The sequence below is a fragment of the Puntigrus tetrazona genome, unplaced genomic scaffold, assembly GCF_018831695.1.
Source record: "Puntigrus tetrazona isolate hp1 unplaced genomic scaffold, ASM1883169v1 S000001170, whole genome shotgun sequence".
Lineage (NCBI taxonomy): Eukaryota > Metazoa > Chordata > Actinopteri > Cypriniformes > Cyprinidae > Puntigrus > Puntigrus tetrazona.
The window spans coordinates 386,751-399,704 of record NW_025048756.1 but is presented as its reverse complement, the minus strand read 5'-3'; the positions used below and the strand labels follow the sequence as shown (position 1 = coordinate 399,704).

The window sequence follows — 12,954 nt, the reverse complement described above, 5'->3', positions numbered from 1 at the left end:
TAGCATAGCATAGTATAGTATAGCAATGCACTCTGTCGCCGCATGCTGTCAGGTTAATCTTTCTGCAAACTATGTAGAATGCAGGGCCATTTTACTGTGATCACCTGCTGAAAAGCAGCATGTGTTTTCAAGCATAGGTTTGACCTTATAAACTTCAAACTTGCCTTTTATGCATTGACTTCTGATGTAATGAAGATATTATATAAGCTGTGCCGTTTAATAACCTGACCAAAGGGATAGAGGGAAAGATTGTTGTACCTTCATTCCTGTTGCACCAGCTGGCCCAGGTGGACAGATGCATGGCTCTGGGGTTGGATCAATGTCACCTGGTCCATTAGCACACTGAAGAAAAAAAAAAAACTTGTTTTACTATGGTGCATTTTGTAAAACCTAAAGTGTCAGACATAATCCTCTAAGCTTAACTTTGTGGCGAAACCGAAATAAGCATACAATTTCTCATTTCATGGCAGCCATTTTTGTTCAGCAGTTAGGCCCAGTAGTTCTAAAATAGCCAAATGACAGCAGCAGAAATGCAGCACAACATAATTGTTGAACCTGACATTGATGTAAGGTGCTTTAAAGTCAGCATTAAATCTAAATAAACTATTTATTTTTATGGAACATTGCACTGCGATTGGTTTATGTATGCGCATCATTGTTTTTTTTAGTTCATGTGACTTTATAGTCTTGAATCAATATAACAACAAATGACTGGCATGAGGACGAGACAATAATCCCTCCCCAACAGCAGTCTGCCACTTACATAAAATCACAGCAGTTAACAAAATAATTAATTACCGATAGATACAAACTTTAGTTGTGCCTAACATGAAAATGACTTTAAGCCACCAAATGATATGCCCGAAAAGTACCATGACATTTCTATGATTTTTTGACATAGTACCTTTACATAGTACTACGGTACGCTTTAAAGTACAGAGTAGTATGGTATTGCTAAAGTCGTTTTATTCAAGCGGTTTGACTGAATGCTTTTGTCAGTAATAAGATTCACAGCAGCATCATTCAGCCATTCATTCCCAAAGCTGCTGACAGTCCACTGCAAGATTTTTCCAGCTATGACAATACTTAGATTCTCCAAAAAACATGAGGCAAATCTTACCTCTGCAATTCAAAATGAGATTAGCAGTTACTTTTGAAAGCGAGCAAAGCCATCTTCAAATGTACATACCTCTCCGTCCTAAAAATAAAAGGAGTGAAAATACGTAAAGGGGCTGCGGCAAAAATCGTAACTTAGCTCAGAGATGCAAGGCTTTACTGCAACATGCGCAAGCAGAAAAGGAAAATGATGTGAAATAAAGTGTTTGCCACAGTGTTTATAAATGCCCCACATCTCTAAACAGTGCGCCTGAAAGAGCAAATTGAGTTAGTGAACTGAGAACAATGACAAAGCCAGTGTTTCACAAAGACGTGATTGACTTTCTAATAAACCGTTCTGAGCAAATATCATGCTCTGTTTGAAACTGAGAAGACTCTTTTATTTTGCAAGTGAAATTGAACAAATTAGACAAGAATGGTACATTAAAAACATTCCAAAACGATGGACTGGAATTATACTGAACACAAAAAAACACAGTCTTCTGTGGTTTACTGTTTTACTTCTCAGTTTCTAAAGACAGGGTCGTCTGATAATAAGATAAACTATTTTAAATATCAAGTCACTCTTAATACAATATGACATTAATAGCCGGAATATATTTGAATGGGCCAAAACAGAAACATCCAAGATTCTGGTACTCACAACTCCAGGTATTTCACAGGCTGTTTCTCTGTTATTCTGCTCAGGGTCGCAGTAGATTCTGAGTTTTTGTATTTCAAACTGTTCAGGGAGAGAGACAGAGGGGAGGGTTTTAGAAAAGTCAAGGCCCGGGGCTGGGGAAAAGGGGAAAAGGTGCTCCCTGTTACATATAAAACACATTTGGTGTCAACATGACATGCTGTCTGCTTTTCCACAGAAACACTGCTGTGTTGCACATGTTGAAAATGTTCCATGTTATGTTTATTCTTTGGCAAAAGATCACAAATACACAAATATTCCAATAACTTCCAATATTCCTTCATAAAATTGTATAATATGCTTTGTCATCATTTTGTTAACATTATACACCAGAAGTATCAAAACCAATATCATGTGTTTACTTTTTTCTTTTGTTTTTATTAGGGATGAGAATTAGCGTTTTGGATGGGCATACATATTGTCAATAGAATCGCAAATTTATTTTCTTAGTTTACCAGGCCTTAAAGTTTTCCGACATTTTTGCCTTATCTTCGGCATGCAGCATTTGGCTGCAGAAAAAAATAACCATGTTTAAAAAAAAACATTGTGATATCACTTTTGAGTTAATGAGTTCACCTACCAATGTTATGAGAGGAGTAAACTGACATTACTAGCCAATCAGAACGTTATGCTCTTATGAACAAAAGACGCTATCCAATAGCAGAGTCAGCCCTGATGAATAGAGAAGCTTGTCGCCATATTGCAAATATTTACATTGAAGAACTAATTAAAAAGCAGCGGCGCTCTGTAAAAAGCTCATAGTAAGTATGTCATCACAATATAAACGATATGATTGATAATACAAGTTTACCTGTATTATCATGATCTCTTAATGTGTAAACATGCTGGTAATTTATCAGCAAGTTAAAGACCGTGTGTAAAAGAAGCTAAACTCTTCAACTGCGTATGCTAAAATGCTTATCGTTCATTAGGGAAAACTGTATTGTCTCCTGTGTGTATTAAACCTTTGCCAACCCAGAAGAATACATCGACCTATTTCTAATCCATTTAATACATGCCGTTTATTGTAAAATCGCGATTTCAAAATAAATGTTTCTGAGTTTGCATTTGGCGAAATATTAACATTTAATGGATTTAAAAGTCGTTTAATTACGCTGTAAAGTGAAACGTCAGCAGATCGTTGGTGCCCTCTGCAGGTATTTGTTATAATACATACTAACCCACACTCTCTCACACACACACACACACACACACACACACAATAAGTCATTTACACAATCTGACATAGCTGCCTTTAAAATTGAACTGGAAATTAAGTGCTGGTCGTCTGGTCAGAAGAGAGCATCTTCTAGCAGTTATCGTCAATTTGATTACAGAGACCCTCTCTGCATTTAATAAAAAATAAAGTGTTTAATTTTGTCATTATACATTAATCTATTCTCAGTTCAGTGCTTTGATACAATCTGTATTGTTAAAAGCGCTATATAAATAAAAGTGATTGATTCATTGATTGATTGATACATAACATAACGTTATTTTTATGTTCATATCATGTATAGGTATTTTAAATTGTGTATTTTAACAGTGTTGTTCATTAAAACGCTGTAATTACTTGGTTTTGATATTTTATTTGAGCCAATTAGGCCAATTAGGCTATTACTGCCTTATCATTACTCATACTAAAGTTACTAAAGTTACTGTTACTAAAAAATCTGTATGATCAGTAGATTACTTGATTATCAAAATAATCATAGTTACGACCCTAGATTAGTTCAAATATATTAAAATACAACTGCATTGTTTAACCTGGTTAATTCAGGGTTAACCACATCTAGGGTTAACTCAATTAATATAACTAGTTATTTTCTAAAAATCAATATACTGCTAGATTCAAATGAACCTAAAATGGGTTGAAAAATTCGAAATAACAGAATGATTTCTGGGGTTGGGTATTGTTTAGGTTTTTTTAATGGTACGTTCCTCTCGGAAAACCAGAAATCGACAGCTCAGGCATTTAAATGTTACTGGATTGAGGCAACCGAAATCTGTTTTATTACTTTTACATGTTTCGGTACCCAACCCTAATGACTACAGTAGCAACACCCAGAAACAGCATAACTGTAAATAAAATAGAAAAATGCTTTGAAAAATGCTAAATAACCATTAATTCTAATACTGGGCCTTACTTCATGTATTTGTGCAAGTGTATTTGGTTCAGGCTTTCCAATCTTTCCAAGATTATATTAAACCCAGCATGTTAGGTCACATTTAATCTAACCTAGTTATGTAAAAACTACCCATGGTTGGCTAGCCAAATTGACTCAGATTTGGTTGTTTTTTTTATCATTTTTTGTATCATTTTAACACTTTAGTGTATTGTAATAGGTTAGGGCTATCCATCCATCTTGCTGCTAATGAATAATTCTTCCGCTTAGTCAAAGTCTTATCACTCGGCGGCCTTCGTTGAAGTGCCTCTCGGGAGTGCAGCTCCTATCTCTTTGAATTGGAAAACATCAAATTATACCAAACTGTTCACTAAGCTTACGATTAAATGTTATATTTGAAATCACCAGTGATTTGCAATAATAGTTGTTTCTTTTGCTCAAGTAGCATTATAAAAAGCTTATTTTTTCGGCGAGATCAGAAGTGTGCATGCGGAGTCCTAGGCACAGAACAGCGATTGGATATTTTATTTAGAAGGCAGGGCTTATTGTGTTTGATCGGCCATTTTAAGCATTGGAATTTTTCTCTATTCAAAAGTGACATGTTAATGATGTACTCACATTTTAGAGGGTTAATATTGGCCTTTCACTTATAATGATTTAATTGAATTAAATGAGTTATTTGAATGAGATTTAGGTGAGATTTTCAATATAGTATATTTTATTGTTGTTTATGCCAAGAAATGACTGGTCTGTAGAATGGAATCCAAAAAATCATTGGCATACTTACAGGTACAGTTGTTTCTTTGCTGACGTACTTCCCAACCTGAGTTTTTCCATTGATAAAAATACCATCAGGAGGCTCCAGTGCCAAGGTTTCGATTTCCAAATCGTCAACATAAAGAGTGACATCTTCCTCTGTCACTAGAAGACGCAGCTGATGCCACTTTTCATCAAATAGTTTCTGTGAAATACATAAAGAAGATGCAGATTTATACTATTAACAATCTTTCCATAACTACATTAAGCTCATATAAAATAAATAAGACTATATAAGCCGTTGAGAACATTTCAAATTAGGACTGCCCTCTAATAGTTGACTAACCGCTAGTCAACTAGAAAAGCTTGGTTGACCAAAATTTTATTAGTCGAGGAAAAAATAAATTAATACAAATTTACATTGACATCGCTGGTCTGTGTGGTAATACATTGAACAGGACATCAAAACTCACTTTATCTGAAATATGTTAGTAGCAGCAACTTTACATGGCCACTCAATCTGATGTTACTCTAGAAATATGTGTGCTGTTAAGTGTCTGTGTGGAGTGCAGAAACTGAACAGTAGCATGCTCATTTCAGGACAGATAGAGGCAAATTGTTTATTTGTGTGCACTCACAACCAGACTTTCCAGACTGCATTAGTGCTGATATAGCTAGTGGACCAAAACCTTAAGCAACATACATGGTGTTTTTGGTGAATCTAGTGCCGCAGAAGCATTAAGACAGCAGCACATTAATTTGCGACTTCAAACATCCAGAACACAAAATTCAGTAAGCAGATGACAAACCATGCTTATCTTTTCAGCATGGAATTTTTAGGTATATTTTGTGGTAAGGGAATTAACTAATTAGGATTGCAAGTGCATGAACTGTTTCAGACTTTTTCTTTCAAGCTGTGTATTACCTTAGCAGGTGGTTTAGTAAAGACCACAGTTTGAGTTCCACTTGGTGTGCTGCTTGTGGTGGTGGTGAACATCAATGTTCTGTCCAGACCATTTAAAGAAACAGCCATTTGAGGCTTTTCATCCTTAGTCTGTATCCGCCATAGATCCCATTCCTCCATAACCACAGAGCCCTTGTACTTCAAAGTGGCCACAAATACATAGGATGGTGGAAGTCCGCCTGGAAATAACATCCTACGGACATTAAGATGAAGACACTGTTTGACTTTGAAAAGACTTTACTTTCTAGAACAGACAAGCTTGATACCAAAAGTAATTTTACCTGGTGCTCTCACTCAAGTCAACTCGGGATGTCACCTGGTAGGCTTTGCTGCCATAAAAAGATCCTTGTGTCTTTTTAGCTTTTTTAGCCAAGTTGAGATGGAGGAGTATGTCAAATCCTTTCTCATCTCGAGAATTGATTGGAATCTTTGCTGGACATACAGTCTCTATGGTAAATTAAATGGATAAAACAAGGTGAGCTGCCACAAAGCAACAAATAGTGCATGAATCTAAATGAACAAACTAATCACTAAAATATAATGTCTGCATTTAATTGGCTTTAATATTAACATCACAATGAGAAAAATAGCCAGAAAGGGTTAAATATTTATGGAATGTAGTGGTTTATTTTATTTGGCTTAAAGACTAGTCTAAAAAAAAAATAGTAGGAAGACCTTGGCGTGGAACGCTGGACATTGAGCAAATATGCAGTCCAGCTAAAGAATGTCCCCGCCATTGCAAATACCAGACAAGAGATGACCTCTTCTATCATAAAGTGCCTTAATCATTAACTTTTCCAGTGTCCAGAAAAAACTTTCTATCACGAGCTTCAGGAGTCTTAGCAAAGTTTTATGTAGGGCAGTTTTTCCAACCTAATGGCTATATTGCACTCCAGTTTTTATTTTCGCTTTTTAACAAGTCTGCGTAGAGTTGTTGCTGAGTAATCTATTGTTAGAACAGAAAAGCGCCTTGAGAAATAGGCTTTCTCCCCTTTTCAAGACTTGTCGATGACCAGTTCTGGCATCTGATCACTTATTTTCATCCATTGTTATGCTTAATATTGTGCTACTTCTGCTTAACTGCAAATCCAATCCATACCTCACAGTAATGAAATAATTTTGGTTGGAGAGAACTATACAAACTTGACATTTGCATCTGCCAAAATTGGATTAGCAGTGTATAAACATCTCAGAATTACTGGCCTTTTGCAGAACTTTCAAACAATTGAACTGGCTTGTTTGTAAGCTTGCTGGAAATTGATGTCACAATCTTTGAAACAAACTCAGCAATGCATGATCCTGATTTCACACTTTTGGACAATTTACAGCCACGTTGTTGAACTTAGAACAACTGGATGTTGTAGGATATAAATCAAACTGTGATCCGTGCATTGAAATGAGAGAAGCAAATTATGCATGCAACTAAAACACGAAGATGCCGTAAACCTGTCTCCACTGGTAGATAGCATGGTAATGCAAAAAATCCAGCTCCCCTGCAGAAGCTCAAGGTCAGTGTAATTTCATTGTGACATGTGAAAAATATTGCACAAATGAATTTGAAAATGTAGCAACTGAAATATGAAAGCTTAGAGACAGGGAATAATAATGCATCAAGGCTTACCTTCACACAGCTTCTGCCTAATAACTTCACGGATCTTCGCAATAGCTTTATAATCTTCCACAGAAAAAACATAGGTTGAGGATGGTTTGTTGGCAATGGCCCTGAGCTCTGCCTCTTCGGTCTCAGAACCGACTCCAATTGCGAAGAGAATTATCCCCTTTTTCCTCGCAGCTTCTGCAGCTGCCAGCACTTCATCTTGTGACTTCCCGTCCGTCAGTACCACAGCGATTTTTGCAATGCCATTCGGACCTCTCTCAGACAAGGCAAAGAGTTTGTCATTGGCAAACTTGATAGCCTTTCCTGTGTTTGTGTTCCCACCCATGTATTCTATGGACTCCATGGCCTTGATGAGGTCACTGCTTGAGAAATGTTTTCCCAGGGGTATATGCAAGAAGGGGTCATCGCTATATTGTACCACCCCAACCTGGGTGAACTTCTGACCGATGTTGAAGCTCATGGTGATATTTACCAGCCACCGTTTAACAATCTCAAAGTTTATGTCATCCACACTCCATGATCCATCGAGTATGAATACTAAATCACTTGGTGCTGTCCTACAACCTGAAATTGTGGAACGAAGACGAGATTTTGTACTGCATGAGTTGACCCTAATTTGTATCTTCAGTAAAATTATTGACAGTATGCCCTGTGTTTCTTATTGGAAGACCAAAATGGTCTAAAGGATTTGTAGAAATTGTTGCATTTGCTCTGTATTAAGACAGCCACAATGAACACTGCATCATTAGATGATGTTATCTGAGTCAATAGTCTTCATGCAACATACACTGATGAAGATGAAAGAAGCACGCTTACTTAATCTCATGTCCTCATCTTGTGCTGTGCAAAACAAGTGAAGGATCATGAAGTAAAAACACCAAAACACAAAATGCATGGATCTCATTTTGCAACCCATGTTCCTGAAGTACCAAGCTCCAGTTTAGCACCTGAAGAGAAATGAAGATAAGACATGCATTTCTTAGATGTCTTCACATGAATGCAATTTATTTTTGCAGATGTTTAGTTTTAATAGTTTTGTTAAATGAATGACATGCTTTTTGTAATCAATGTAAACATCACAATCAAAACAGTTGAGCTGTAGTTTTATTGTTGCACATAAGATACAATGCGGTTAATTTAGTCCATGCTAACAAAGATGGTTGTGCAATTCTAGGTTTGGATATGAAAATCAAAAAAAGGAAATGAATGTTATGTGCACCCGTTTTGTATCACTTGAATGAGAAAAGGGCATATTGTGCAATCTTTTGTACAGTTAATACAGTTAATAACTGTCCAATTAACTAAATATTCAGGATCTTATAGAACAGAGTTAAGCTGAATAAGCAGCATTTGTGGCATAATTGTGAATACCAGCAAAAAATAAATCCCGTTCTTGCCTCCTTAAAGCAAAACTTAAGCTCACACTGAGGCACTTGCAATGTATTTGCAGCTTTTAAAGTGTCCCTATTATGGCGTTTCCGATATTTTCATACAGTGTATAATGTATCTATAATAGTATGTGAATGTAAACGATCTGCAAAGTTGTAAATCCAAAAGTGCATGATAAATAAAGTTATTGTCTCACAAAATAAAGAATTGACACTATACAGCCTAAATGAGTCATTAGTAATAAGTTTAAATCCCACTTCTGTGATGGCTACAAGTCACAGGGTAAAACATTTGCATAATTCCCACCTATGTTCTACGTTGGCAGGCCCACGAACAACTTGACCCAGTTTATTTCGACCAGGGGCTCCACTGAATCACAACCTGTAAGTATGATAAATATTAGATGCTTATATTTCTAGCGCACGTTCAAAATACCGAACTATGGCAATGGGCCTATTGTTTCCAACATGTTGTACGCGGGAGACCAATCACAAAAGACTGGGCCAATTGACCAGTCAGAGTAGTTTCTCAGAAAGGAGGCCTTTAGAGAGACTGAATCTTAGAAATGTTTCGAACAAATCGTTTGAGAACTGCTGGAAAATGAGATGATAGTAAATCCATATTTTGAGAAAACAAAATCATTTTTTCACCTTGCATGCATGTAAGAAAGCTTTCAAAAGAATACTAGGAGCCTTAAAAATGGGGCACTTTAAAAGTAGAATGTAACGTTTATACTTATACGAAAACGCTTTCATTCATTGTTCTGTTGAAACTTACTTAAGATGTAAGGTTATTGTCATTTCTGTAGTCAGTCTGCACAGTTGTCATGTTGTCATGGCAACATGACTAAAATGTTCACATTAAAATCATGTTAAAATGCATATTTTAGCTATACTTTTGAAATGGTAACATTTACATATATTGAGGTGTGTGTGTATGTTTTTTTTTGTTTTGTTTCGCAGTCTCACCAAGTAGAATCATGTCACATTTTAAAATAGTTCTTCATCTAACTCTGGCTCTTGTTGGAAACTGTGTGCTGTTTCCAGAAAGAGAGAGAAATGCAGACATTATAAAAAAAACACCATAATAAATGAAGACCAGATATGCTCCCTTTGGAAGGGGTGGGGGTGTTTTTTGGCCTACTGATTGCTGCGGTCAAACAAAGATTCCCAATGCAAGTTACCATCCTCACCAGCTGAGAGATCTTAGCATGAATGGAACATGAGTAAAATTTATACATCCCTCAACCTTGGCTAGTTATATGACTGGGGTTTTCCAGTCTTTGACCAGTAGGTGTATCATAAGACAGCAATGCAGGATCTAGCCCTCAATGTAGTGCTTCGCAAAGCCCAGCACAAGGGGAGGTATATGGAATGCTCCACTATTTTCATGAGCATGTCTGCATGCAAAGCGCTCAAACCCACACACCCACACACACTATTCCTTGGAACTGGACATTTTTCTGCCAGTGAAATTGTAGTTCTGGAAAATGACCAAGCTCATGTTCATGTGACAAAGCCAAAGCAACTTCAGACTAAAAAAAAAAAAGAAAAATGGATGATGCAGAGAGAAATTGGTAATGCACCATTACTTTCGTGGAATTAATGACTACAAGTCCTGCACAAAAACTGGAAAGACATGTGTGTCTGCCAGCCTGTACCTCTAGCCATATGGCTTTTCTCTGCACCATGACCTTCTCATTGACCTTGGAAGTTATTGGGGACCTCCAGACAGTTTATGGTTCCAGTCCCAGGTCAAGATGAAGGAGACTTTGGAATGGTAATGTAGCTGGAATGCGACGTGTTTAAACATTCTCCGCTATGAAAAAGGACTGCCCCTTTCAATTTAGCCAAATGTATCCTCAGCAAGTATCTTCCAAAACATGACATTTAAATCTCAGTGGAATTTCAGAGCGAATAATTCATTGTGTTTGTAGTGATACTTGTTTAAGATTTATTTCACGTTGATGGGTTTTGTCCAACTGGATGTGGGAGGCAGGAAAACATTTTTGAACAGCTGATTTCTCCCTGTCTTCCAGATGAGGTGTTAACCTCTCCGTATCCTAAGCCAGAAGACCACCAAATATGTATGCTTTATTTAGTCGGTTTCCCAGGAAAGACATTTTTCGTGTAGCTCTAATTTCGCTGCACATCTGTAGTTACTCTTGATTTATTGTGTATGGCTTGTCTTGGATCAGTTATCTCCATGTTTTCTAACTGGCAGCCATTGTCTTAGTAAAACCTTTCTGCCTGTTTTCCATTGCACAGCTATAAATGTGCTATTGTAATGCAGTGCTTTTCGATACCAAAATCAACAACTGCTGTAAGGCATGTTCAATTAGTTTGCCAACATGAGGGGAAAATAAATGGGGGGCCAAGTTCCTCAGGCTCCAATGAAATATAGCCAAGAGAGACCACTGAAATTGTTTCACATAATCAAGACCGTAAAGGCAACAGTCTACTGAGGACAGAGCTGTTACAAGGGAATTTCCACCAAGTTACGTACGTGATCAATATGCATGTCTTAGTCACAAACGGTTTGCTGGAGATTCTCTCTTTTGATGCTCTTCCAGCTTTTCTGTGCAGCCTTTTTTAATCACTGCTGTTACCCAAACGAGGGAACACAACACTTAGGAGTTAAAGAAGACTACATTGTTCCTTCAGTTAGAATGAATAACTTGTCTGCACATTTACCCCTGGATCGGGTGCTGGTCAAAGCCCTGTTAACAATTCCATTCATTCCTCACTCGTGACAGTGGCACAAGTCAGGAACTGATAACCGTTGCTAATAAATTCACCATGCAGGTTGTCTGCACGAGTGAAGATTTGCACATAAAAAAGGACGCAAGGTTCTAGGTTCTAATTTTCTGTTGCATTTTTTTTTATGTTCTCTAAAGGGAACGAATCAACTCACCACTGAACAGATAACATCACACCCTCATCAAATAAAAAATGCCATTTGCAAGAAGAAGCCCTGGATGAATTTCAAACAAGCATTTTTTTTTACAATGACCTCATCTGTTGGGGTAGCCGTAAGATAATGAGATGTGAAACAGTATCTTATGCATGCTGGTTGCAGCCAAAGGAAAAAGTGCAAATAACACAACACTCAAGAGAATCAATGCATCATAATGGATAAAGAGAGAAAAGACAAAGGTTTACCAGAGTTCGATGTGCACGGAGCTGGACTCTTATTGAATAAAATCCCCCTCACTCACACTGTCTGGTGTCTCATGGTCAGGGCTGTGCAAAGCGCAGGGTTGGAGGAGGTGGGTTTGAGGAGGCTGCAGAGTTGCAGATGTAAGCCTGCCCTCTCCATTCACCTTCCAACAAACTCACTCACTCTCTCTCGCTCCCTTTTGGTTACAGAGGTTGAAATAAGACGCAGATAAAGAGAACTTTACTAAATAGAAGAGAAAAGGAGTCAGCCCCCTTTTTGTGGAAGCAGAAGGAAAATTACAGTAATTCCGATATTCTTCCAAGGTTGGGATTGTGTATGACAGCTGAGGGGATAAATATTGTGAGGGGGGTTTTAGGAATGAGCCAGAAGATTAGATAAGAGAACATGCTTTCACATTCTCTAAGTCTAACATACAAGGCGGAAGGTTGTTGTCTGTTTGTTGCATCTTACAATATGTTTTTCATTTTCAGATTCATTTCTTGGACATTTTTAGATTAGTATGTGTGGTCTTCCTTAAGTCATTTGATAACGATCGGGGAATTCTATGGTTTTGTAAGCAGCATTACTTGATTTTTGTTTTGGTAAATTTGCAGTTTGCAGTCTGTTTAAAACAGTCTATTTAATACATAATGAACCAATTTTTATGTTAGAACCCACATCTTTTCTTTTGTAGGAGCATGTAGACATCAGAAGCAATTTTATGCCAAACATGATGGAAGACACTACAATTATCCTCTCCAAAATGTCACATTTATTGAATTAGATATGTTATTGGAAACAAGAAATGTCTACTATTGAGTTATTCGTGAATTTGAAAGCTGAGCATTTGCATGTTGTGGTCTTGGCACTAAAAGTAATCTATGTGTTCACGATAATTTGGCATATTGTGATTTTCCAGAACATATTTGCGTTCTTCTCCACTATATCAAGCACAATGCTTTCTCGGCATAATCTTCTAAATACTCATTAAATTGGATAATTTCAACCATGTTATTCATTTTTATGTGGAACAGTGTGGGACTGTAAATCAAATCTAATCCAATACAGTCATTTTAGTTCCAGCATCATAAATATCAGTGTTTTTGTCTATTTGGTTGCTATAATGTAATCATGATAAATGTCATAT

General features: G+C 37.0%; 1 protein-coding gene across 4 annotated transcripts in view; it reads right to left on the bottom strand.

Annotated features, from left to right (window-relative positions):
- Window positions 1-12,014, bottom strand: part of col21a1 (collagen, type XXI, alpha 1) — a 52,471-nt gene extending 40,457 nt beyond the window's left edge. The window contains exons 1-10 of one of the 4 annotated variants that reach the window (XM_043234594.1): window positions 11,810-12,014; window positions 8,955-9,029; window positions 8,076-8,206; window positions 7,263-7,823; window positions 5,923-6,088; window positions 5,603-5,834; window positions 4,709-4,882; window positions 1,760-1,837; window positions 1,190-1,198; window positions 259-342 (exon numbers count right to left, since the gene is read on the bottom strand). In XM_043234594.1, the coding sequence (XP_043090529.1) occupies window positions 259-342; window positions 1,190-1,198; window positions 1,760-1,837; window positions 4,709-4,882; window positions 5,603-5,834; window positions 5,923-6,088; window positions 7,263-7,823; window positions 8,076-8,175 (1,404 nt within the window). In that variant the 5' untranslated portion in view covers window positions 8,176-8,206; window positions 8,955-9,029; window positions 11,810-12,014. The remainder of the gene's footprint in view (window positions 1-258; window positions 343-1,189; window positions 1,199-1,759; window positions 1,838-4,708; window positions 4,883-5,602; window positions 5,835-5,922; window positions 6,089-7,262; window positions 7,824-8,075; window positions 8,207-8,954; window positions 9,030-11,809) is intronic. The other 3 variants (XM_043234597.1, XM_043234595.1, XM_043234598.1) reach the window with 3 other exon arrangements.
- Window positions 12,015-12,954: the final 940 nt, after the last annotated feature.